The sequence below is a fragment of the Ursus americanus genome, chromosome 8 (genome assembly GCF_024610735.1).
Source record: "Ursus americanus isolate L20-20 chromosome 8, mUrsAme1.1.p, whole genome shotgun sequence".
NCBI classification, from domain to species: Eukaryota; Metazoa; Chordata; class Mammalia; order Carnivora; family Ursidae; genus Ursus; species Ursus americanus.
The window spans coordinates 74,029,296-74,056,699 of record NC_142134.1 but is presented as its reverse complement, the minus strand read 5'-3'; the positions used below and the strand labels follow the sequence as shown (position 1 = coordinate 74,056,699).

At 42.7% G+C, this 27,404-nt stretch overlaps 1 protein-coding gene and 1 pseudogene across 3 annotated transcripts in view; one reads left to right on the top strand and one right to left on the bottom strand.

Annotated features, from left to right (window-relative positions):
- Positions 1–17,417, bottom strand: part of BOD1L1 (biorientation of chromosomes in cell division 1 like 1) — a 53,008-nt gene extending 35,591 nt beyond the window's left edge. For all 3 annotated transcript variants that reach the window (XR_015725591.1, XM_087864271.1, XM_045771321.2), the window contains exons 1-8: positions 17,057–17,417; positions 11,029–11,153; positions 7,059–7,249; positions 5,727–6,341; positions 4,986–5,135; positions 2,489–2,655; positions 1,076–1,187; positions 305–443 (exon numbers count right to left, since the gene is read on the bottom strand). Coding sequence is in view for 2 of the 3 variants with exons in the window: in XM_087864271.1 (XP_087720397.1) it covers positions 305–443; positions 1,076–1,187; positions 2,489–2,655; positions 4,986–5,135; positions 5,727–6,341; positions 7,059–7,249; positions 11,029–11,153; positions 17,057–17,293 (1,736 nt within the window). In the remaining variant the exon portion in view is untranslated. The remainder of the gene's footprint in view (positions 1–304; positions 444–1,075; positions 1,188–2,488; positions 2,656–4,985; positions 5,136–5,726; positions 6,342–7,058; positions 7,250–11,028; positions 11,154–17,056) is intronic.
- On the top strand, positions 17,390–26,139 carry LOC123775838 (large ribosomal subunit protein P1 pseudogene; annotated as a pseudogene).
- Positions 26,140–27,404: the final 1,265 nt, after the last annotated feature.

Here is a 27,404-nt window from a genome sequence, read left to right as displayed (position 1 = left end):
ATTCTAGAAACAACTGTGTTTATGCATGTGCATTTTTCTGGGGAGAGTCCAAAACTGCTGTCAGATTATGAAAAAGTTCTGGGGACCCCCCCCAACCAAAAATGATTAAAATACACTACTTTGAAATACAGTTATTAACACAATGAATTATGCTATGAGAAGTGAAACCCTACGGTTTTCATAAACATGTGATAATGACACACACGTTCAAGGTATAGCTCTTTACCGTCCCCGTCAATGCCTCTCTTCTGAAAGCATGCTGGGGGAATGTTACAATGGGAATGCTGCCAGATAAAACACGTACCTCGAATCTTTCTTTCTTTTTTTGCTTAAGGCTACTTTTTTCTCTAAAACTTTCCGTTCTTTAAGGACTTCTTTAATTCTGGGGGTTTTAGGTTCCACACTCTTAGTTGATGATTCTTCTAAGTCTATACTATTTTTGCCTAGGAAAGAAACAATAAGTTATATTTCAGAACAGAATTTATAAACAGTGTAATATTTCTTTTTCATTAAGATTTTCTTATCACTGTAAAAATGGTAGATGGCTTTAATATCCTTAAGTTGTACTGGAATAAAAATATTTTAGATGGAGGAGTCTTACCTTTTTTATTTCAAATGCATATATATGTGTGTATGTTTTTTGTATATTACACAGGATCGGTGCCCACAGAAGTTCAGTTTTGTTCAATGAAATATTCCAGATAAACATCTGACACTTTAGTTAACATAAAGCATTGATTAATTCTACTAATATCACCAGCAAGGCTTGATTACTCATGGGTTAACAATTTATTTTCCAGTGATAATTCACTCCACAATCACTGGAAAACAAATTGCTAACATGTGAGTTGTATAAGCAGGCACCTGAGAGAATGTTTAGACACATAAATATAATTTAAAAAGTGATCCAACACATCAGATTAAAAAGGAAATTTAAAAATAGATTAATTTTTAATACAGCAGTTTTTTGAGATGCAATTTAGATCGTTTTTGTAATCATCTCATAATATGAATACCTAGAAAATAATGCAGTATATAAGATAGTTCAAAATATTAAAGTTAACACCTCCTATACCTTGACTCTTAGCTTTCGAAGACTTTGTCTTTTCAGCTTTCTGCTTTCGTTTTTCTTCAAGTTTCTCTCTATTAATTTGCCTTCTTAAAAGCCTCTCTTCTTTTTCTTTAGCCTAAAACCACAAAATATTCACAATTATCCTGACCGACTATCAGAAAAAGCAAAAACACTGAAAAAAATATGTTTGCCCTTCAAATGTTCTTATGAAATAACGGGCTTCACAAAAGTGCACATTCATTACACAATCTGGAAGCTACCAGAAGAATAAGGGACAGACGTGAAAATTTTCCATTACTCTTTCAGACTGCCATTAGTTTGAAAAGAATGGGAAGGTATCATTTTGGGAAATGGTGGTTTAATAAGCCAGTTAGTTTAATTAAAAGGAGAGCTGTGAGGGTCACCTGGGTGGCTCAGTCAGTTAAGCATCCGACTCCTGATTTTGGCTCAAGTCATGATCTCAGGGTTGTGAGACTGAGCCCCGTGTGGGGCTCTGCGCTGGGCATGAAGCCTGCTTAAGATTCTCTCTCTCTGTCTCCCTCTGCCCCCTGCCCCACCGCTCTCTCTCTCTCTCAAAAAAAAAAAAGATAGGTGTGAAAATATATGTGAATGTCAAGTATACACAGGCAAATCTCCGTAATTTGTAAGTTATCCTTAAAGGAGAAAGTTGTGTACATATAAGAGACAGGCTAGTCCTACAACAAATACAACTTGCTGATTATGCTCTCAGGACCCAGGTTTTGAATGTGGGACTTTTCTGCTTTCCTATTTAAAAAACCCAAGAATCCAGTCATTGTGGGGTACTCCCACCACCCCTTTCCCACTCAGAACTCAAAGTCTCAAAGTGCCAAAAACCCTAAGTATAGGCATAGCTCCAGAAGCAGCAAGTTTCTCAAGAGATAAGCCACTATCTGTTAGCATTTCTACTTCCTTCGAATAATTTTTCTGTGTAATAATATTTCCTCATTCTAAGATGTGCAATTCCATATTTTAATGTTTCTAAAACTGTAAGTCATCTTAAAACCGATGTACACATACGATGAGGTGGCAATTTTTTTCTTTAAGGAGCTATTAATAATCCAAGGACACATCTTGTAACCAGAAAATATGGAGACTGCACACCCCTCTTCATATTACATTGATGGCTGTACATCTTCTTTGTATGGCTCGATCTACACTGGATTCAAACGCGTCCATGCTGTGAACCATTCATTACCAAGTTTTCACTGTTGATCACAATGACACAAACACCTATGTCCCATGTTTACGTCTGGTCTGCCTCTTTAAATGACAGGTTCCTGAAGGCAGAACCAATGTGTCAGGCTGGTGTGCTGCCCAGTACCTTGCACACAGACTAGCCAAGTGTGTCAACCCAGCTGAACAGGTTAAAACAGCAGCAGATCGAGTGCGACTTACAATCGACTGGCGCCGCTGTTCCACAGTGAGCTCATCATCAGAATCACTGTAATACTTCGAGTAAAGATACGGTTTGTGAACATAAGCGTGCCGCACACTTTTTGCTTTTCCTTCACTGGCATCACTGGTTTGAATTTTTGTTTTGTTCTGCTTGTTCTTCTCCTCATCTGGAAGAAAGCCAATAGAACAGGCAGTGCTTCTGTGAAGGACCAATAAAATCAACACTATGCTTGACCAACATCAAGTGGCAAAAACAGTACCATGTAGTTAAAGTGTATTTGCAGGTCCAATTGGAAATATCAGTATACAACAAATCAGAAATACAAATTTCTAAAGGCTGTAATCCATATCTTAATATTTCTTACAATTAGCTTCTCACACATAAAGAAAGTGAAGAAAAATCAGATCTTATCGCCAGTTATGGTTCCTTGACAAATAGTTAATTCTCATTTGTATGTCAGTGGACTTGGTATGAATGTTCTACCACTGTAAAACTGAATAAATTTACTCAAAGCCACACTTTAAAGTGGGCTTGAGTTTCTTTTTTTAAACTTGAGATTTTAATGATGCAAGAGTCAAGAGTCAATAACTGGCCCTACACCAAGTATATACTAAAACCCCTCTACCTTGGGGTGCCTGGGTGGCTCAGTCAGTTAAGCATCTGACTTTGGCTCAGGTCATGATCTCAGGGTCCCGGGATTAAGCCCCGAATTGGGCTCCCTTCTCAGCAGGAAGTCTGCTTCTCCCTCTCCCTTTGCCCCTCCCCCTCCCTGCTCATGCTCTCTCTCTCTCAAATCAATAAGTAAAATCTTAAAAACAATTAATAAAACACCTCTACCCTAGGAAGATGGGTATGTTGCCCCATGACACAGCAAGGAGAAAACTTGTAAACAAGGTTTTCATTTCCTACCATTTAGTACTCTCAAAATAATCACCTTCTTACTGTTTGGATCTCATACATAGAAAACCTAGTTCTGTCCAGGAAAAAAACTTGGAAAGCCCCACAAAAGCACCTAGAATGAGAATTTTAGTCAGCTTTGGAAAGTGGGGCGCGCACAGGATGACTGGCATTCATCCTACATAGAGCCTACAGAACTGACCTCACGAGGAGGTACGAAAAGCGGTTGAGTGCTGATGTTGCTTTTTGAGCTGATCGTCCTTGGGCTACTAAGAATGCAAAATGCGAGAGACTGAAAAATATATCCGTGGAATTTAAAGCATCTACTTTTTCTCCTCTAGGATTTTCTCTCTAGAAAATCCAAAAGCCAACAGCAAATTTACAAGATGCTCCTTACAAGTAGTTGCAAATATTTGATTTTTAGAAAAAGTCATAAGCAGAACTTAATCATGTGATATGGAGCAGCAGAAAATGTTGGTTAGAAGCCTGGACTCAGGTTTGAAATTGGCACTGGAGCTAAACAGCTGCGTGACCCTGGACTGGAGCCTTTCTCTTGGTGACTTTGTTTCCTCACTTGGACATACTTCCCAAGGTTGTTGTGAGGATTACAGAAGCTAGTACGCAGAGCAGTGTGGTAACTTAACACAATGCCTGGAATACAGTAGTGCTTAATAAGGGTTAGCTGAAAAACAAACTGTAAAGAGAAGTACGGTCTTGCTCTGGAAAAAAGCAAGACTGTGGTCTAGCTTCCGGGAGGTAATCTCTAAGTCTCTGGGATGTCAGACAGGTGTTCATTTGCCTGGGGGTCTTGGGTCAAGCTAAACCATCTCACAGTATGATCTGGGTTGGGAGATTTGGGCCATGGGTCCAGCCTGACCATCAGAGGGGCTGGGGACTGAGATCAAACACTGTGTTTACATGATGGAGCCCCTACAAAAACTTTGGACATCAAGGCTTATGTGAGCTTTCCTGGTTGGCAATTAGCCATATATACTATCTGACATCAATGGCAGGAAAGTAATGCTCTCCATGACTCCACAGGCAAAGGCCAACTGGAAGCTCCATGTTTGGAACTTCCTTGGACTCTGGCCTATGTGCCTGTTCCCTTGGCTGATTTTAATGTGTGTCCCTCAGCTGCAGTAATAAACCATAACCATAAATTTTAAAGCTTTCAGTGAGTTCTGTGAGTCCTTCTACAGAACTATCAAACCTAAGGGTGGGCTTGGGGACCCCAAATTTGCAACTGGTATCAGAAGTAAGGGCAGTCTTGTGGACTGTGCTCCCTCAACAACACCCATACAAACCCACGGATACATAGACCCACACATACGGCATCTTCATATACACTGTTTCATCTACACCTTCTAATAAACCTGAGGAATGGAGTTAAAAGATGGAGAACCAAGGCCTGTTGAGTAACTTACCAAGCTTGCTCAGACAGACAACCTTGGAGCTGGGACTCAGAAACAAATCTTCCAACTACAAAGTCCCATGCCCTTGCCACTATACCACACTGTCTTTCCCGACATAGCCATCTGAATATACAAATAATCCTTGGTGGGAAGCTTCACAGAGGCATTATTAAGTAAAATGTTTTACCATCTGATGTAATCTCTCCTTCTTCCATGCTATCAGACATTACAACTTCCTCCTCGGTGTCTTCTTCAAAAGAGGAAAGGTCACTGGTATGGACAGAGCTAACTGTGATGTCCGTAAGTCCATCCACATCAGAGTCTATCAAAGAGCAATCTTCAAGAAGGAAATAAAACACGAAGATAAATCATGTTGTTACACGAACATATTCAGCACCCAATTCCTAAATTACATTTATAATTGTAAATGTTCAAGATCTTCAACTTTAGGAATAAAAATCTCTCAAAAAAAAAAAAAATCTCTCATCATTTGTAATCAGTATCAAGGCAGAGCTATTTGAAGAAAATATAAAGGCAAACTAGTATTCTGTAAAAATAACTACTAATTTATGATGTAAATGACATACACAAAAGCAAATGTTAAGAAAGTGAAATATTTACTAATATTTTAAAGATTAGGCCATGCAACTATGAATTAAGTTGCTTGGAAAAATGTATGTGCACAAACTACAAGTTAAATTATAAGGTTCATAGCTTCTCTCTTCATTTACCTTGTGAGTTGGTACACTGGTATACAAGATATACAAATGTTTATTCATTTTTTAGCAAAGGGGATATGAGTTTTCAGGCTTTTGAAACACAACTATTAAATAAAGTTATTAAAATCTGAAGGCAAATTTGATACCCTTCCCTCCCATGGACACTTTTGATGTGTAAACAGTTGTGGATTTTGCAAGTTTCTATATACCTTCTTTTGTCCCTTCAGTGGTTTTAGCTTTATTACTGTTCTTTTCTGAAGGGAGTTTTGAACATTCTACTTCTTTTTCCTTTGCCTGCTTTTCCTCTTTCACTTTTTGTAGGTCCTCACTCCTTTTTGAGTGATCAGATTTCTTTTCAGTCTTTTCCTTCTTATCTTTCTTTCTTTCTCCTTTGTCATTGCTCTCTGGCTTCTTTTCACCTTTGTCTGTTGATTTGTTTTTTTGGTCGCTGCTTTCCTGTTGAACATCCTTATTTAGCAGAACTGAACTACTGCTTTCTTTTGTATGATTTTTAATTTCTTCAACTGGACAAGGGATATCAGTAAATTCTTCAGACTTAGGGGTTGTCTCCTGTCCTTCCCCTGCAGAGTCGGGTGTAGATTTTTCTTTATCGGCTATGTCCTCTGAAGTTCTCTCTTTCTCAGTACTAGCGTCAGTGCTTGGCTGAGAAGGGAGTTTTTTGGATACTCTCTCACTGGTCTTGGCATTTGAAGTTTCTGTCGAAGCCCTGGCTGCACTGGCTTCTTGGTTAAGAGAAGTTATGGTTTCCAAGATTGACATGGCATCATTGGCTACATTAGTGCTGGGTCCAGGAGCTGGGACACCTTCGAGGGAAAGACAAATGTTAGAAAAAATTTATGCAGGGGTGCCTGGGTGGCTCAGTCGGTTGAGTGGCTGACTCTTGATTTTGGCTCAGGTCATGATCTCAGGGTCCTGGGATCGAGCCCCGCGTGGGGCTCTGCACTTGGCAGGGAGTCTGCTTGAGGATTCTCTCCCTCTCCTTCTGCCTCGCCCTGTGCTCGTGCATGTGCACTCTCTGTTTAAAATAAATAAATCTTAAAAAAAAAAAGGGAAGAAAATATTTATGCAGAAGGTAACCCCCTCTGCTGAATCAACGCTACAAGCCATAGTCATCGTCATAAGACACCTATGCTGTATGGACCATTCATATTCCTTTAGACTTTTGGATACCAGTGCTAATACCTAGCACATTCTAAATTCTCTACTGTTCTAATACTGAATCATAGGAAAGCCACCATGCAAATCTGAGAAGTCTAATTCTCTTTATTTTAGTTATTCCCTCTACTGAAACACACACATACACAAACACACTCAATCCATTAGTAAAATGTCTATTATTTTGCATTAATATAAAGAAATAAATGTTCTATCAGTTGAGGAATATAGGCGATATTTAAAATACATATAATTTCACTAGAGTAGCCATGGACAGAGATGCTTTAAGGAACTACATATCCCTAACTTGATACTCAGTTCAAGAAGCAAAGCAATGGAACTGACCAAGAGTAAAAGCAAGGCACCTTGTGTAATGACGGAAGAGTCTGGTTTCTCATCATCCGGGGCTGTGCTGCCACTTGCTTCCTCTTTGTGATTTAGTGTGGCCAAAAACTCATGCACAGCTTTCTCCACTTGAGGTCTGAATGTGTGGTTGATCTTTGGATCCACAACCTGAGAAATAATTCGGTCAATACCAGACTCCAACATTCCTGATCTGAAACACAAGATAATTTTTACAGAAAGGTAAAAAACAATTTCATATTATTTGCATTAATTACTTTTAAGTAAAACTAGATCTATTACATATATGTTTAACCTTAAATTGCCCCAATCCACTCATCTCAAAATATGGAAAGAATAGGCAGTGGGAAATACCACATTACAAGAAAGTTGGTATACTTTTTACCACTGGTATCACTAGTGGAAATACTAAGGCAGACAAAACAAAAACAAAACACCCTTAAAACTGGACACAATACACTACCTAGAGCCCACACTTACAGGTAACGCGCACCTTACTCCAACCTTGGCAGGGCATACGGGAATAAATGATTTTTTTAAACAGATAAATGTAAGCCTTTTGTAAGACTAGGCTCCCCAGAAAAACTGAAGAACACATACAGAGTGTAATTTCATTAAACTTACAAAAAAAAGAGAAAAAAAGAAAGAACCTTTAGAAAAACAAAAACAAAACTTAAGACTTCTGGCTTTCTTTTCATTATCTTCCTGCTATAAAACCTGGTGATTTATTCATTCAACAATTACGTTACTGTCTTCTCCATAACAGGCACCATGCTGGTCACTGGTCCACTACAATCAGACCTGGTCCCCAGATGGCAGGAGAAACAGACACAAACAATTAAAATATCAGATGGCAGGCACTGTAACACACCATCTACTGTAGAGAAAAAGTGGAATCAAGAGTTATTAGGTATGTTTAAGATAATTTGGGAATGCTTCACAAAGAGAAGACATTTGCACTGAGCCTTGATTTCCACAGAAGTAAAGAGGAAGAAAGAGTTTAGAGAAATATACACAAGAGACAGAGGAGCAAAGGGGGCAACAAAGTCTGAAATGTGTGGAAAATCACAAAAGTGTGAGCAAAATACGAGGGCAAGGATTTTAAGAAATGTACCTGAAACTTGTTTCTTCCTAAAACAAAACAAAACAAACCACCCAAGGAGCCAAAGTTCCCTGGATAGTGCTGCAAGAGCAGGGTGCTGGTCCCTTCCAGCTTCCGGGCCTCAGGCTCTCTCTGCAGGATGGGGGAGGCGGTCCTGCTTTTACATTACAATGCTATTTTTGAGTGCAGCTCAGTCTGGAGTAGAGGATGGATTTGATTTCCATTTCCTGAGGCACCCTGCAGCCTTGGATACTATAATTCTACTTATGTGGGCCATAGGGAAAAATGACTCAACACCGCACAAAGTAGGTAACCTGCTTTTTAAAGTTCTAAGATTTAAAAAAAAAAAAATGCAAATCCTGCAAACATTGTTACATCTTAGAGGTGCCTTCAAAATGTAGCAGATGGAAAAGGACAAGCAATCTTAAAAATGTTTTAAGGCACAATATAAAGGCATTACATACAAAATAAAACCCACCCACCCTAAAATTACTGCTGCGGCCTTTTTCTCTGCCTTTTTCCGGGTCCTCGTCTACTTCAGTCTAGTCCCCCACTGAGGTCAGCTCTGATCTTAAAGCGAAGGCCAGCCCTAGGACCACACCGCTCTCAGTGGGCTTACTTAAGCGTGGTGTGGTCACAGCTGCCTCACCAGAAGGAGAAGCCACAGCCCTGTATCCATCCAAGGGCAAGGCCAAAATGCCAGCAGGTAGTATTTTCCTGATTAAAGCTACTTCCTTGTCTTCCTTTTAAATTGTTCAGTTAAGATCACCATTTAGAGCTATCTAGCATTTTAGATTTGTTGTTCAAATGATGCATACAAGAATACTACTGAGTCAGAATATCAATGATTAAGTTCATCAATTCAAAATTGCTGATATTAGCTGGTTTTTGTTCTACAAAAATGGCAATTGGAGATGGTTCGAGCTAATGGTCAATTGAGTAATTCTCAATGTCTTTGTATGAAAAACCATTTGAAACTGTATTTATAGGGGCTAGTCCCTCCCTATGATAGTAACTAAATACTGTAGTGTCTTTCTTTAAGGAAGCCTGAAAATGTTACAATCAGTAACATCTAACTTTACTAATGGAATTTAAATGAGAATATTTTATTTAAAATAACACAGCTAGAAGAAAATTTACAGATGTCCCAAGAACAGCAATGACTAAATTATCCAAGAGACAGCTGTTTCCCCTGTTCTAAAATGGCTCTAGACGCCACTCCCCATCCCCCACGCTGCAGCAGTAACCGTCAGTAGTCACGAGAACCCCTTACCAATGGGGTACAGCAACCCCTCACCAAACAAGATTCTGTGAAAATGTCTTATATTGGTGCCCTGAGAATTGTAAGTGCTTGATTTCACAGGGGCAAGAAGAGAGTAAATGACCGCTTCCTTCCTTTCTAGGTTTTGTATGCTAAGGAGTAAACGCAACACCAGGAAATCTGCCTTCCACTCAGTCTCTCAACATGCGAAAAAAACCACCTCCCCTCCCAACCCTCCAAAAAAACTCTGTGTTCTCTGTTTTTAAAGCAATGTAATCATTTGTGAAAACGGCGAAAACCCTCAGTAGTCAGGAGTACTCTGGAGAAGTCGGTGGTGTGCCCCTGACATTGTCAGTAGGCTTGTCCCCCACCCTCCTCATTATGGCGACTCTTCTCCCGGAAGCCTGGAGGTGAGCTCCCCCCAGGCCCGCACCCAGCAAACCTCTGCTGCCTCAGGTTTTCAGGAAAGGCTGACTTTTCCCATCAGTTCTTACTATGCAACCCTCCCTGGCATCTTTTGCTCGGTCCTGGGCTCTTTTACAAGTTCCTCAAACTTCCTCTAAAATGTAGACAACAAAGCTATTGCTAAATTTCCCTCCTCTCTTCTGCGGTAGGAGACAGTCTGAGCCCCCAGACTCCTGGTTTCCAGTATTACCTGGGGCTACATGGGTCTTTGAGTCAGAGCGGAAGTTCTGTCTGTGGGGCTTCCTGCAGGCAGAACTATCGGTGGAGTACGCGCACTATTAGGCTTGTGAGTTTCCCACAGGACAAGAGGGTATGAGAAGGTGGCAGGTAGAAGATGGATTTGTTTCACGGTTTAAAAGTCACGTTTCATCCTACAAGATGAGCTTGAACGTAAATATTTATCAAGAGAGGAAGACTAGGCACTCTTTAAATAACTTGGTCACCCCTTCGGCGGGGAGGGTGAAGCAGAGATACAGGGTCCAGGTCTTCTTGTCTTGGCAAATATTTATATTCAAGAACAAGATAGCATTGTAAATCTGCTTTTTTGGGAACACTTTCTTTCTTTTAAGGTCCCTCTAAACATTCTAGCTCTTCTCATTCTCTTTATCTTATGTTTACCCAAAAGTGGCTCTGACAGGTCCAAACACACTTTCCTTCTTTTTTTGGCCATCTCATCACTAAAAAGCAGAGTTAAAAGTCACAGTAAAGTGCAAAAAAAAAAGGGGGGGGGCTGTATTAGAAGATACAAGACACGGCCTCAATTCAGAGGCAATTATTTTAACTGCAGTGATCTAGAATGTCTTTTTATTTGTCAAAGAGGAATAAAAAGCCTGATCTTGTAGTTCAAGGAAACAGCAGTGAATGAACAGTACAGGATATTCTGGCACTTACCACCTATTAGTATTCTACCCTAGGGTTTGGTTTGGTTTTGTTAAGTCACAGTCATCCTCCTCCTTCAGGTAGTTCCCCAGGTCTACAGGAGAAATCAGACTGCTACAATACATGGGGAAATGTGCAGTGATTAGAGCCCGCCCTAGAATTACACCGCATCACGTGAAGCGGCCGACCAAATCTGACAAAACAGCAGCAGACTTCCATGTAACACCTCTGCCTTCCACACAGCAGACGGGCTGCTGAGACTTACTTGAGCACTTGCTGCCTAATATTGTTTCTTAGCTGGTTCTTATTGAGGTGGGGACTCCACGTATGAGTTGCCAAGTGGTTCGCAACAAAGTTGTCAACCCGTTGCCTCAGGTTCTGATAGGCAGGCTAGAGAGGAAAAAAGAAAACCACATAAATGTTAAAAATCTCCAATGTTATACAATATCAATATTTATAGCCTCAGGAATTTGAGTATCTTTAACAGTGTCAATGTGGTTTAGATTACAGTATCAATGTGGCAACTAAGTTTCTCAGCTTATGACCATGCTGTTCAGGATAACTTAGACGTTCAAATACTGCTTCTTTTTAAGCCTCAGATACGATGTTTGGAGATGGGAGGAACACAAAGAAGAAAGACGTAACTCTTATTTGTAGAAAAGGGACTAGAAAATAAGACACAAATAAATATTAGTGTTAGATGATTTGGAGCAAGGAAAGGGAGAGGAGCAGAGGAAGATGTCTCTGTTGATATCAGGGCATTTGAGTTGGACCTTCAAGGTTCCCCAACGCAGCTGGCGATCAGAGAGGTGGGCCTTGCACACATAGCCAACAACAGAAGCAAAGAGCAATGACTGAGAAAATGTGCGGGCAGGAGCATTTGGGGGCATCCAATTTGTTTGGATAAAAGAATATAAAAAAGCAGAGATATGAGGTTGCAGACAGCTTGGGGCTGGGGGCCGGAGGGCTTTGGGTACCCATATAAGAAGTCTGGGATTATGGGGTTGAGAACAGGAACCCACTGCACATGAGCAGAGTGATATGTGATAGCTGAGTTTTCTGATTAATCTTCCGACAGTGAGAGTGTAAAGAGACACAAAATACACTTAGGAAAGGATGCAGTAACTCCAGTGTTGAAGGTCTGTACTGGGGTGATAGAAATGGGCTGATAGGCATGGAACTAAGAGAAGTTACAGAGGGGCAACACTAGAACTGGGCATTAAATTTGATGTAAAGGAATGGTTCTCAACTGGGAGCAATTTTGCCCTCCACTCCACCCCAGGGGACATTAGATGATGTCTGGAGACATTTTTGGTTGTCACAACTCAGGGAGCTGTTACTGGCAACTTGTGGGTAGAGGGGAGGGATGCTGCTAGAGTGCAGAGGGGAACCCAGAACAACAAAGAACAACTATCCAGCTCAAAATGTCCACAGTGCTGAGGCTGAGAACCCCTAAGGTAAGGGAAGCAGGAGAGAGGACACAGATTACATCACTTCTTAAAAGGACACTGCCTAGAAGGAGTGTCTGACCACCCCAGCAGGGTTGGACACTCCATTCCTAGAGGCTGCTCCCCGCAACTCATGTTCTGTTTTTCATGTGGCTTTTAATGTAGCTGAGTTGGTGCATCCCTGAATGACTTCCAGCGACACTGTACAGCTTCACCTTCTGCCATCTGCAGCTCTCTTTACCCTTCAAAGCTTACACTCCAGCAATAAGTTCTCCTGCCTTTCAATCTTCTGTCCTTACCATTTCCTCTGTTTTCCATTTGGCAAACTTCTCACCTTCAGAGTTCAAGGGGGAGCTCTGTGATGTCATCCTGACACCCGTAGTAGGCTCCCCTGGCCTTCCCCATGTTCCTTCTATATATAATACTTTCCCAACAATTCTTGCACTGTATGTACTGGGGTGGGGTGGGGGGGATTTATCTCTCCACTGAATGGAAGCCTGCTCCTCCTACTCCCTTAATCTTTGCTTTCACATAACTTATCACACTGCTACGCAGATAAGCCATTAAAAAGCAGTTTTAGATGAGATGGCTAGATAACTATCTCCAGCACAGATGATAAGGTTTCATCCCTGTGTGAGGTCCACTCATCCCTCCCAATGTCCAGACTTTTGCTGATACCTATTTTCTAACCTACAAGAAACACTCACAACCATTTCTCACACCCCCCCCCATTTAACCAAAATCAATGTGAACTAAAACTAATGCCCCCCCCCCCCCCGATTCTAAAACATAATTCTCTCCAGTATCCCCAAATCTTGGAATCACTGGTCTCAATCAGTGTATTTAGCCCTCTAGTGGCACCATAGCAAGTTCCAATTTGAACAACAGGTCATTCTCCCTGTTGCTACATTCTCCTTCCAGTAAAAAGCCTAGTACTCCAGCAGTATTTTGGATTCCAGGGTTCCTCTGAGAAGCTCACTCTTCTCTTTTCCTTTCCAGTGCTCTGGTCGAAAGCCTTGGAACCATCCTTGACTCTTCCCAGCTTCACACTGTCAGGCAAATTCTGTCATCATTAGCATTAAAATACACTTGGAATCTGGCCAGTCCCACCCTCTTCACTGCTCCCGCTCTGGTCTACGCACTCCTCATCTCTCAGTCTAGATTTGCCACTATCTCCCTGCTTCTACTCCTGACCAACTGAAGTCTATTTTTCATAGAGCAGTTAGGGTAAATCTTCCAAAATTAGGGCAATCATATAATTTATTATCCAAACCACATCAGGACTGAAGGGGACACTGCTAATAATTACCTAAAGGCAACCCATCTAACATGGAAGTTGGATCATGCCCTTAGGCTCAAAACTTGCCAGTGGCTTTTCCCCTCCAATGAAAGCCCAATTTGTACAATGTCTTCCAAGGCCTGTCAGATCTGTGAAGCGAGGGCAGGAGAGCTATTCCTATCTTACCTTCTATCACTTTCCCCCTCACCAGGTTCTGCCTCAGGCCTTCCAGACTGGCAGCGGTCTCTACTGAGAGTCCTCAGCCCCACAGAGCTGGATGGCTTCTTTAGTTCCTTCAGTGATGGCTCAAGTCTTACCTTACTGAAATCTTCCCAGGACAGCTTACTGAAAAAAAATCAACAACCCTTCCCACCCTCACCCTGCTTTATTTCTTCCATAGAACCTATTACACATTATTTTGTGCCTGTTTCTTTCTGCTGGGATGCAAGTTCCGTAACAGCAGGGACGTTTCATTCACTGCTGTTATCCTGGCACCTAACACAGTGCCTGGTACATAATAAATATTTGTTGGGTGAATAAATTTATATGCTCTGTTTTTGATATTCCTTTCAAATCTAAAATGAAAAAGATAGGCAATAATCACAGTGACCAGGAACCAATTGTAACTGAGAAAGTATCCAAAAGCTGGCCTTTATTACCTGGGGAGAAAGGTGTCACATTTATTTGGTTGGTGAGCTCCCTACCTGGGACAGAATGATGGGCCTCTCTTGATCTTCCCTCTCATTACTCTCCAGGGTGACCACAGAGCAAAAGGGTCAGAACAGCTTTGTAACCTCTTGGCTTGCTCCAGGGATCTGGCAACTAGTAATCTACCACAGAGGAGCCACAGCATTAGTTAGATCTTGGCATGTCTTTGGGTAGGAGGGTTGATTTGGTCTGCTATGGTCAGATCCCTATCTTGGTTAAGGACCATCAATGACCCCAAGGACAGTCTGGAGGGTTTTATGGTCTTCTGGAGTGGCGGCAGACTTTGGTACTCCTCATCTTGCTTTAAACACACTGGGCTGGATGACAGTTTTGCTCTTGGAAAGCACCTGATAGGTATCGAATGTCTTGACTCTTAAATATGCATGTGACTGACAATCCTATAGAGTATATCCTGCAGGTTAGAGTTTGACACAAGGCAGGTCAGTCTTCAGGGTTCAATGATCAAAAGCACCACACCACAAGTGGTCTCAACTATAAGGCGGTCTCACACCTGAGACTCAACAGTTCTATTAAAGTGATGCTCCTCTGCGTGAGGGGTCTCAGGGTCTATGCTGGCCCCTCATCACACTGGGAGGATGTTAAGCTGTACCAAAGAAAACCTTGGCTTCTGTATGTTTTTTGAGACTTTCAAACTTAAGTCTTTTTTTTTTTAATAAGAAAAGGGAGTATAAAATGCTATAAAATAAGAACAAATACTCTGAATTAAATTAAAATCTACCTAATTGTTTGTAAAGCTAAGGAAGAGGAAGAGGAAGGCAATCACAGGGGAGAGAAGCAAGATAACCAGAAACAGCAGGCACAGAGGTAGAAAGACGAAGAGAAAAAGAGAGGGGGACAGGCATCAGGAGTGAAGAAAGAGAGAGAAAGGACATGAGGGGTGAGGGAAGAATTTCCACCATACCCAGGCATCCTCTTCTGCCAGGGAAGGGGTATCATTTCAGTTCTACTCTTTTCTAGTTTCAAACATTAAAACAAGAGAACTGATTCTGGGGCCATTGACCTCCTTGAAACTATGTATTAGGTTGAACCACATGTAATTGCCTATAGTCGACCATTTCTGAATTATAAAAACTGCATTTTAATATGTATATGTGCGTTTTTCTTGGGAGACAGTCCTAGCTTCATTAGATTGTCAAGCAACTGTGCTTCCTTCCTTCCCCCCAATAAAGGTTTTCAGACTCCACTCTGAGAGGATCTGGCAGGGACATTACTGACATGCAACAATAACATTTAGTGGGGAAGAAAAAGGTGAGCCTTAGATATTGTAGTGCCTCCTTTAGCATATTTAAGTTTCCAGTGTGGGTACACAAGAATAACATACAGATCAGTAAGTTTCTGAGAACAGCAAAGTGAGATCTCTACTTGCTGGATACAAATAACCAGCTTTATTTGGGTAACCAGCTTTATCTGGAATTGTCTAATCTCCCATTGGAAAAAAAAAAGAGGGCAAGAGGGATTATTTTCAATGGCTCTGCATATTCCCCAAAACAAAGTGAGGAAACGATATACTTCCTACATAGAAAAACATTCCCAAGTATACTGAATTCTCTGTGGTGTAAAAACCCCAACACTGTGATCAGGTGCATTCTACTCCTGGTCTACAGGTGGACCAGAGTCTTTATAAGAGAAGATGTCCCCAGATTGTCCAGAGGGTCTTCCCAGAGGAGACAGCCGAATTGTGCGCAGTTCTCATCAAATCCTGGCGAACTCTGAGTCACAAGGAAGAATCTGTGGAAGCGGCAAACACCCCTTTCTCAAGAAATGAGGTTCCTCAAAAAAGCTGAATGTGCTGGGAAAACCCTCACTCCATCAAAACTCCAATCTGATGGACCCAACCAGATGGAGCCCAACCCCCCAATTTTCCAATTATTTCCTTCAAGATTTTCCATAATTCCAGACTCTGTTTTCCAACTGTCTCACTGATTGCTCTTTCCTGGTGGTCTCTGCTCATTCTTTGCAGAACTAGCTAAGTGTATCCATTCCTGCTATCACCCCTTTCACTCTGACATTTGGTACAAAATCTTTCCCCTTCCAGCCCCTAACTCTTTGCATACAAGGAAGCACTTTGCTGACCTTTCCCCCTCTTCCCGTTATTCTCCAGAATTCACTCTTCTTTCCTGTCCTTTTTCCCCTTCAATACCTGCCGTCACCTCTCCTCCAACCTTTCACCCTTGTCACTTCAGAGAAATGACTTGACCTAACCTACCTTAATCAGGCAGTCATTGGTGGAAACAAGAGTCCCGATCTCCCTAAGCCACCTTTTCGCTGTCCAGGTCTGCCTCCTTATCTTTGCCCCCCGCCCCCCAGTGTCCAGCAAGGCACATTGCAAATAAGTTGATACATTATCACTTAAAATTTTTTCCAAAGGACAAAGACATGACTCTTACCGCCCAGAAATCTTCAAGAGAGGACGCAAAAATAACTTGGATACAAAGTGAGACGTGAAAAAAAATTATCCGAGATTAAAGCCCTGTAAGCGTTAGTGTTTCAGACTAGTCTCCCTGAGAACAATGACTTAGTGTTGCTCACCACTATATTCCACGCGCGTAAGCAGTGCCTGCACGTAGTAGGCGATTAACATTAGACGGTTAAACGAACGAAAGGATCGGCGAATGAATGAACGCACGAAGCCTTGCACAGCGTCTGGTGCCCAGCAGCCGCTCAAAGAGGAAGCGGCGGCACAGCGAACCTGGGGAGAGGCGCGCTCAGGAGGAGCCCCAGCTGGGGAAGTCAAAGCGCAGCCTGCCGATGGACGAATGCGGGAGAGTGCCCGAGAAGACGGCCCTCGGGGTCTTCCCCGTCCCCCGCACACCCTGCAGCCCCCACGCGCCCCGAACCTTGGTGTCCACGTCGGCCAGGCAGTCCCTGCGGAACTGGTCGAAGAGCCCCTGGCTCTTGAGGTGGTTCACGATCATGGCCACGAGCTGCGGGTCTCCGGCGCCGGCCCCCGCGCCGCCCGCCGCACCCGCGCCCGGGCCAGCTCCGGGGCCCGGCGGCGGTGGCGGCGGCTGCGGCTGCGGCGGGGGAGGCGGCGGCGCCGGAGGAGGCGGCTGCGGCTGCGGGTTGGTGGCCATGGAGGCCTGGGCCGGGGAAGGCGCGGGCCCAGGCGGGCGGGCGCTCCTGGGAGGCGGCGGCTGCACCGGTCCCGCCGCCTGAGGGAAGCCAACGGGATGTTGTTACGGAACCAGCGGATCCAGAGCAACCCCGGAAGTGAAAGGGAACCAGGGGAAGAGAGGAAAAGGCGGTGACAATAGCAAGGAAAGCGCGGCGACGGGGGCCGCGAGGGGCCAGTTCCGGCCGCCCGCGGGCGCCCTCGCGAGGCCGGGCTGCGGCGGCAGCGGCGGCGACAAAGCTGAGCGAGACGCGGGGTCTGGGCCAAAGGCCGCGGTCTGGAGTCCGGGGTGGTGGGGCGTGCGAGCCACGTGACTCCCCGGGCCGGGGGGCCGACTGGGTGCCCGCGCGGAGCTGGCCGGGTGCCATCCACGGTGGTGTTTAGGCCTGACGCTCTTGCTCCTGTTCCACGGAGCGGTCGAGATCCATAGACATAAGCGAACCGTAGGTGGAACTGCTTATCTAAACTCTCCTAACCGTCTTCGCTCTCGGCCTATGATCCGGCCCCGTTCTTTTCCAAGCAGGTAGCTCCAGGAGCCCCCTGGCTCTCTTCCCCTCTCAACATCCTATTTTTCGTGGGCATCATCCCCCTCTTACTCTCCGAGTGTGCTTGTGGTCCATCCCTCCTGCATCTTGCTGCCGGTGAAGACAAACCCACAAGCGTTTAGTTTTGAGGATTTGCTATCGATTTCTTTGATAGTAATAGGTAATGTTTATAATATAAAGCTCGCACTATGTGCCAGGTATGGCGCTAAGCGCTTCTTGTATGCATTAATTCGTTCAATCTTTAGAGCAACACTGAGCTAAATCTTAGTACTGTCCTCAATTTGCAAATCAGGAAACTGCGACGTTGAGTAAAATGCCCAAGGTTACACAGACAGCAAGCAAATCGCCTGATTCCGAACTGAGTTATTTTTAAAATTACTGTTCGTACACGGTCAAAATAAAATAAGTATTTTTCCTAATTATTTAGTAGAATGTAAAGTTTATTGGAAAATGCATTTCTTGGTGAAGTGGATATTGTTGCTTTTACAAATTCATGTGTCTGTGGGTGAATATGTCTTATTGCTGGAAGGCTGAGCATCACTTCTATTTTTTTTCTTTTATTCTTCTTTCTAGTTTTTACAGCTGTATGCCTTGAATACATATGTGTTCATATAAACAAGTACTATACCTGGGGATGGAGTTTTATTGTAGCAATGTCACTCAATTCTTAATCTCAAAAAATTAGTTTTGATGACCTGTGAGTTCACTGCTCAATTCAGCCCTCCTTCAATTTCGTTGAAAGTGAAGAATTGAAAACCACCTGACTTGCCAAAGGATTTGTTTAACTAGTCCTTATTGTTCCACTTTTTCAGTTTTTGGGAAATATACCAAATAGACTTTATTAAAGTATCGAATGACTATAAATGAGATATTTTTTTTCAATGAGATGTACCTTGTTTAATCTGATATATTCAAAAGTTTGGGGAAAATCTAGACATTGTTCATTTTCATAAATGGTTTCAGATAAAATGCCTTTTTAAATTTTGTTTTGTTATCTGATAGTTCAGTTTTGTTTTTGTCAAAACTTTGCAGCTGATGATACAGCTCATTCAAGTTGAAACTTTGTCAAGCATGGAAAATGTTTGCCATATACCCTAATTAACAGAGCCTGTTTTCATCATCAAACTAGCCAAATCCGATTTACTTTCTGTGAGAAACAGTTTGGCTTCATTGTTTCAATTCGAATAAAGTGTCATGAGTTTTGAGGATTATAATGAAGACCGCAGAGAGAAAATTAGTCATGGAATGAATCTTAAAAGATTACTAGAAGCAATGAAGGTTAAAATAGTGTAAGACATAATTGTTTTATACATTTTCAAAATTAGTAGTGAAAATAAGATGCAAATATGATGTTTCCCTTAATTATCAACAATGCAATACAATATGTTGCTAAATATATGTTATTTACTAAGTGTATAGTATAATAAAAGGCATGGCATTTGGTATATATGAGTGCGTACATCAAATTTATTCAGCTTTTGGGGAGTAACCAAGAATCATCCATAAGAATTCAGCAAAACTCCATAAATTTAATTACGCATAGTGATCTAACTTTAAAAATATAATGAAACAATAAGGCATTTGCTGCTAAAAGATAAATTAGTTCAGTGGCTTCTGGCTTCTCCCTCCCCCCCTCCTCACAAGTGCTCTCTCTCTCCCAAATAAATAAGTAATAAAACAAATAAATACATAAATAATAAGTTGTTTGTGAATAACATATAGACAATCCTAAATATTATTTAAAATGTAATAAGGTGAGAACTGATTATAATCTAAATATATGATTCACAATTGATTTTGTAAAATGTGTGTTAACTCTTACTCAATAACACACAATGAATCTAAAAGATATAACTATTTGTATCCATGGGTTCAAGTTATACTGGGTATACACATACTAGTACAGTGTAACTTGAACAATTTTACAGCCTTAAAAGCTAGTTACATTGAAAAGAATGAGGGTCACTGATCTGTACTGCTTTGGCTGTTCAAAGGTACTTTTCTTTACTCTTGAAGACAGGTCCTAGAGAGGAGTATTGTGAATACCTGGAGGGGAAATGGCATATATGTAAATCTTAAAAAAAAAAAAGAAAAGAAAATCTATTTTAAGCATCATCCTTTCTTACCAATGACCTCTTTGCTTTGATCTCTCCTGTGACTGGTTCTCTAGAAACAGTAATATAATTTTTGACAATAGTGAGGGTGTGTGGTCTTCAAAACAAACAAACAAACAAACAAACAAACAAACAAAAATGCCATTGTTCCCCTACCCCACTGTCTGTCTGAATTCCGAACACTCCAACAAGGATCAAATGCTTTTGTCAATGAATGTGATTGAGGTCTCGTTTTGTTTGCTAGGTATGATGCTGAGGCGATGGTTAACAAACTTTATGAATACTTCCGGAATGAGGGGAATGGTACAGTATGTTGCTAAATATAGAAGTTATTTATTATGGGCAGCGACTTATTGGTAGCCGTTTGTATCCTTGGACGCTCCTGCCAAGTGTCTGGGCCCTGTGATCTCCCCGCTTCTATAGACCAGTCTGCCTAACCCCTCACCCCTACCGCATCCTGTAAACCCTGTCTCTGAGGGATAATCCAGTGAAGGTCGGCCACTGGTTTATGACTGCCTCCTAACCCCCAAGGAAGCCCATCGGCTTATTGGGCAGCATCAGTTCCCTTTCCTCACCTCCCCATGGCTTCTGCACTCCAAACCAGGCCCTAGGCCTTGCCTTGTGTCATCAAAAGACTGACCAATATCATTTCCTAAATGAGCCTCCATCAACGCAGAGCCCAGTTGAAACCTTGAAAGTTCATGTTTTCAATGACAATAGAACACATTTTTAGGTGGGATTCAAGTGCCCACTAAGTTCTTGTAACAGTTTTTGTAAGGTTGTGTGGGAGAGGACAAGTATTACTTGCCTTTCCGCAGCAAACTCTATGCTCCCAGCTATCCCTCTAGTTCTGTTGCAGTATAAAATCACCCGTACAGGTGGAGATAGCGGTTGGGCAGAGCGTTATCAAATGTGAATGTGAGAAGGGGTATTGCTTTTTCTCTTGAAGGGACTTAAAAGATTTGCCCCTTGCTCTGGGCTCAGGACTTGGAGGTGAGGCGGCGCAGGGGGGGATGGTAAGGTAGAGGGGGGGAGGGGTGGTTCCAGGGCAACATTTGGCAGACACTGGAAGCCACCTCATTCCTTGCCAGTCTGGGAGTGCTCAAGAGTGGGGGTGCTTTGGAAATGGGGGCTGTGTGAGCCTGTGTTACCGGAAAGAGCTGCAGAATTCAAGGCAGCTGAGACCTAGCTGGTAGGAAAATGGATGATGGGGCTGGGACCGCAGTACAGTAGGAATGGCTGCAGAGAACCAGGATTGGGCTACATAAGCCCTGGGGTATTGGAGCAGGAATTCCAGAGGGGGAGAGAAATCAGGAGGGGGTATTAGGGGTGGAAGGCTGATAAGGGACACTTTCTGGTGAAGTGGGACATATCTGTCACCTTAGTTATTCATACTTTATTTAACAGGAGAGCCCTGTGTGGATAATCAGGAAGATGAGCAGTGGTTCTCAAACTTTAGCATGTGTCATAAATCTTCTGGAGGACTGGTCAACACACAGTGCCCTGTGCCCAGAGTCTAATTTAGTAGGTCTGGGACAGGGCCTGAGACTGTGTTTTCAACAAATACTGATGGATCACAGTCTAAGAAACGTCGGACTAGACAAACCACACCCCACAGGCCTCATCCAGTTTACCTGTCTTTATAAATATTCATTGGAATGTAGCCACGCCCATTGGGTTTGCTTTGTTTCCGTTGTCTGGCTGATTTGGCTTCAAGGCTGGAGTTGAGATGGAGACTGTGGCTGGCAAAGGAGACGAGTTACCATATGGCCCTTTGTAGAAAAAGTTCGCCAACCCCTGGGCTGGAAGGAGGCAGCAAAGGTGTGGTTGTGAGACTTCTGGCTGGAATCCTGTATTGAGAACTGCCGTTCTCTAGGTAACAAGTTACTTCTCTGAACAGAGGAGATAATGCTTAGTTCACAGGGTAGCCAACTCATATAAATGACAGTGGTTTGTAATCTGCAGCCCAGATGAAGTGAATCACTGAGAATGGGTGGAGTTTGTGGGGCTCCTCTATGGCTCAGTTGAGGGGCCCCACAATTTTTTTTTTAATTTTATTTATTCATTTAGAGAGAGAGTGCACAAGCAGGGGGAGAAGCAGGCTCCCCCACTGAGCAGGGAACCTGACTTGGGGCTCCACCCCAGGACCCTGGGATCATGACCTGAGCCAAAGGCAGATGCTTAACCGACTGAGCCACCCAGGTGCCCATAGGTGTCTGACTCTTAATTTTGGCTCAGGTCATGATCTCAGGACCCTGAGATCAAGCCCAACACCTTAGGTTCTCTCCTCCCTCTGCCCCTCCCCTGCTAAAATAAATAAATAAATGAATAAAGTCTTAAAAAAAGAGTGGGTGGAGTTTGGATGGAGAGAGAGGGGAAGCTCTGCATGTTGAGGAAAGATCAGGCTATAAAGGAAAACGGTCGGAGTCTGCCATAAATGAGAATATAATCAAGGTAGAAAATCAGGTCTTTAGTATGGTACTGCATACATACTATGTGTATAATAGATGTTCACTTATTATGGGATATTTATTTCATCCCTGTTGGAAATATTCTGTGATGTTGCCCATCAGTTAACATTAAACTGTCCATCAAGACACATGCAGATTTGCTGCTAGTTTGTGAAGAAATTGTTCTTGGCCTTGGGGAAGGGAGGTGATGGGTACACCAAGATAGAATTCTAAAATATGAATTTTTTCATCTGTGTTTGGGGAACCCTGATGGCCATTTATCTTCCTCTTAAATGAGTGCCTTTTTGTCATATTTTTGTTTCATGCTTTTTACTGTGAACACTTTTTTTTTCCATAAGAAGATACTCCTTTAATGTAGGTAACATCACTTTTTTCATATTTCTTTGCTTTTAAGATTTAAACTGTGCTAATGATAGCAATCAGATTAACAAAAGTAAGATTTATTATGAAGTTAAGGACCCAGTGTCTATTTATGTTACTGAATGGCTGGCTATTTTGACAATTGGGGTGACATTACAGCAGATGGCTTGAATAAAAGATATTCCACATGTTCTAAAGGTGGAAAGGAGCTTGCATTTATAAGAGTTAGTCTTCCTGACGATTGTCTTTATTTTATTTACTTATTTTTAAATGATTTTATTTATTTATTTTTGCAAGGGGGGGGCGCGCCTGGGTGGCTCAGTCGTTAAGCGGCTGCCTTCGGCTCAGGGCGTGATCCCGGAGTTCTGGGATCAAGCCCCACATCCGGCTCTTCCACTGGGAGCCTGCTTCTTCCTCTCCCACTCCCCCTGCTTGTGTTCCCTCTCTCACTGGCTGTTTCTCTCTCTGTCAAATAAATAAATAAAATCTTTAAAAAGAGAGAGAGAGAGCGCGTGTGCGCACAAGCAGGGGGGAGGGACAGAGGGAGAAGCAGATTTCCTGCTGAGGAATTCGGGGACTCCAATGCAGGACTCAGTCCCAGGATCCTGGGATCATGACCTGAGCTGAAGGCAGATGCTTAACCAACTGAGCTGCCCAGGTGCCTGATTGTCTTTATTTTAAAAATAGCTTTAGTGTGCATATATGTTTCTTGAATATTCTAGATGGTAGATGGTGTCCTGAAAACTAAATGTCACACCTCCAGGAAGGAAATTAGGAAAAGTAGAAATGAAAGGAAGATCCTTAGAAATTATGTGATATTATCTGAATACCCTAAATCCAATCCAGGTCTAGGTGGAATCTAGGTAGAAATTCTAGGTAGAAATTCTGAGGAGGAGAATATCGTGATTATAAGCAAGAAATTGCATACTTAAGTAATGAGAATATTTGACCCCGGAGTAGAATATTTTCAGAGAGGAGATGACTGACAGACATCTATGAAAGGGAGGGATCCAAAGTGTCTAGAATTGGCACTGTCTCTATGGAGAGGATATGTTTGCTGTGTAGGAACAGAAGAATATTCCCTTCTTCCCCACTAGGTGATTTGGCTGGTTAAACAACTAAACGGACATGAGACAGATTTAAAGGAGAAAAACAAATGTAATTCCGTACACACAGGGGCCCAATGAACATATAAGACCCGAAGGGCAGCCAGGTAAAAGAGGTTTATAGAACATCCTAGCTAAGGAAAGGGGTAGTGGTCTGGGGATATGAAGGGAAGGAAGGCTATTCATGGGAAGGTGAGAGATATTTGGAGAATAAAGCTTGCCCTGCTCTGCAGGTAAGTTTCTTAGGGAAGAAGGGATGTTCTAGCCCTTTCTTCAGCTGCCGCAGAGGTGCTCAGTCCTTCAGAGGAAGGTGAGGCCACGTTGGAGTGAGGTCCTCCTTCATCAGCGACCAGCACGGTGCCTGGCTGCACGCATTCAACAGTTGCCTGCAGCCTGGCCTCCCCCTGGAGCTCACCTGCATCTTCTCAACCCCTAATCTGCTGGACGATGAGGTGACAGTCACAGAGGATAAGATCAATGCCCTCAGTAAGGCAGCTGGTGTAAACATCGAAGCTTTCTGGGCAGGCGTGTATGCAATGGTCCTGGCCAATGTCAACACCGGGAGCCTCAGCGGCAGCGTGGGAACTGGTGGACCTGCCCCCTCCACCACGGCTGTCCCAGCTGAGGAGAAGAAAGTGGAAGTAAGGAAAGAAGCATCGAAGGAGCCCGATGATGACACAGGCTTTGGTCTTTTTGACTAAGCCTCTTTTGTAACATGTCAATAAAAAGCTGAACTCTTAAAAAAAAGGTGTCTTCTGGTGGTAGTTCTCCTCCTGTTACAGGCTCCCTTTCCCATGTAAACTCAGGCAGCTCAGGCGGAGATAAAGAGCTTTTCCTGAATCTGCTGGGTCTTGGTTACCTTTAGTTTGGAATAATCCTCAGGCCAAAGTGGCAAATTTTGGAGACACTTGTTCTGAACCCCTTCAGCCCTTAGGTGCCAGCCATTGAGTTCAATTAGATGATCTTAGTTGTTCCTCTTACGACTCTGTGATCTTTAGGTAATATCTGGGTTGGGCTTCACATTTGGATTTTTCTATAGGGGGCGCCTGGGTGGTTCAGTCGGTTGGGCGTCTGCCTTCAGTTCAAGCCATGATTCCAGAGTCCTGGGATTGAGTCCCATGTTGGGCTCTCTGCTTCTCCCTTTCCCTCTGCCTGCTGCTCCCCCTGCTTGTGCACGCTCTCTCTCTCTTCTCTCTGTGTCAAATAAATAAATAAAATCTAAAAAAAAAAAAAAAAAAAAAAAGGAGTTTGCTATAGGAAGGAAAGGTGCTGTTCAACACATACAGGAATCTCTGCACTGGGTGGAAATACCTCTCCCATGAGTGATTTTAAGTTTTTATTGTAATTCCAGCCCCCAGAATGATTTTTATGCACAAAGCTGTAAGAGCTTGGTTAATTGTGAAACTACCAGGATTCAGATCCATTCTTTGTGTCCTGATACTCACCTTCTGGCCTTGTGAGACTGAAGGCTGGGCCCACATTCTGGTAAACCAATTGAGCCATTGCCATTGGGAGCCATCTGGGTGGCCAGCTGGCCTATCTCAGGTCACGTCCAATTTTATTGGCCAATTTTATTGGCTTTAAATTCAAATGGCACCGATTACACTGGTGACTCATGTTCTTTGTAGACAATGAGGAAAATATAGAGGTTTATTGACAACAGCTAACCATCCAGGGTTAAGCCGTTGATCTGAGCTGTACCAATTAGAACTGTCCTTGGGACATTTGAAGGTAATTGCAGTCCCTCTCTGGTGGCCACATGGTAAACACATGTCTGGAGTAGTCAACCACCAGATCCTGTTCCACGTGGACAGAGCCAGTCTGTGGGATAAAAAAAAAAAAAAAATCTGCCGACCCACAGAGTGAAGCACAGATGAGAGATGGACAGGAAAGGCTCTCCAGGGGGAGGCCAGGAATATCCCACATATTCCTGCAGCCCAGCTACTTGTCCTAGTCATCATTTGATTAAGTGAAACAAATTGCAAGACACCCTAACTGATGAAATTCCTGGTGTTTAGTAGGGAATGTGTCTTGCTATGGTTATGGGAGGGAACTAAGATGGGAAGCGGTGGCGAAAAGTGGTGGCAGGTGCACAGGAACCTCATGAACACCAACATTTGTGGGTGTTTACCCCTCCATAAACCCCCTTGGCCTCACACTCCTGCTAATTGATGCTGGCGTGTATCACAGCACTGATACAAATGTGATATTCTTCAAGCAGATGAGTTGTTCTTTTCATATTAGCACCTCCGTTATTCAGGGAGGCCATGGGTTGAGTGGGGACAACTCTTAAAATGCAAGAACTTTCTTGCTGCAAAGATTGGACTTGATTTCCATGGAGCTGAACAATACGCCTCAAGAGATGTCAAAGTTAGTTGGAAAAAGACAAGACAAATGCTCGCTTCTTTAAAGAAAACTGAATAAAATATTCATGAGTAATTATTTTTGCTGATGAATACTAAACCAACAATTGTGTTTCTCTGGATTTAAGTCAGAAGCTTGTTCAAATGTTTTGCACACTCTTTCTGTGACAAAGAGCGAGATCATAATTAACGGGTGAGAGGTAACTATTTATTTATTTAATTTATTTTTAAAAGATTTAATTTATTTATTTGACAGAGAGAGAGAGCACAAGCAGGGGGAGCTGCAGGCAGAGCGAGAGGGAGAAGCAGGGTCCCTGCGGAGCAGGGAGCCCGACATGGGGCTCGATCCCAGGACCCTGGAATCATGACCTGAGCAGAAGGCAGATGCCTAACCAACTGAGCTTAACCCAGGCACCCCTCACATAACCATTTAAAAAAATGATAGTAAAAGCCTGAGTAGCTGTGGCGCCTCAGTGGCTCAGTCGGTTGAATGTCATCTGACTCTTGATTGCATCTCAGGTCCTAATTTCAGGGTCGTGAGATCGAGCCCTTCTTCGGGCTCTGTGTTGGGCGTGCAGTCTGCTTAAGATTCTCTCTCTCCCTCTCCCTCTATGCCTCCTTAACCACATTTCTCAAAAATTGAAAAAAAAAAAAAAAAAAGCCAGAGTAGCTGTCAGGATTCTTTTTGATTGACTGTAAACTTGAATTTCTACTATTTTAGGTTATCAGAACTATACACTTTGATGTGGTAAATATGCTGAACAAGTTACCGTGGTGGTTAAACAGTGAGTTTTGCAATAAAGAGAGTATTTGTGTCGTTCCTCAAATTCAAACATTTCAACAAGGAAGGCAGAGAGAAAAAAGTCATTTTTATTTGTATATTCGCATCTTCTGTAATAGGCAACTGAACAAATGTTCTCTACTGTCTCGTTGGTCCCATGTAGATTTGCCTAATACAGGAATCCCAGTGGGCATGGGCCCCATTCTCACGGAGCCAAAGTGCTCATTGTAAAGACAAAACATGCTTGGCAGGTACAAACAACACATATTTTTTAAGCTTCAACTTAAATTATAATATATATTTGAAGTAAAATAAGTGCAGTTGGATCACATA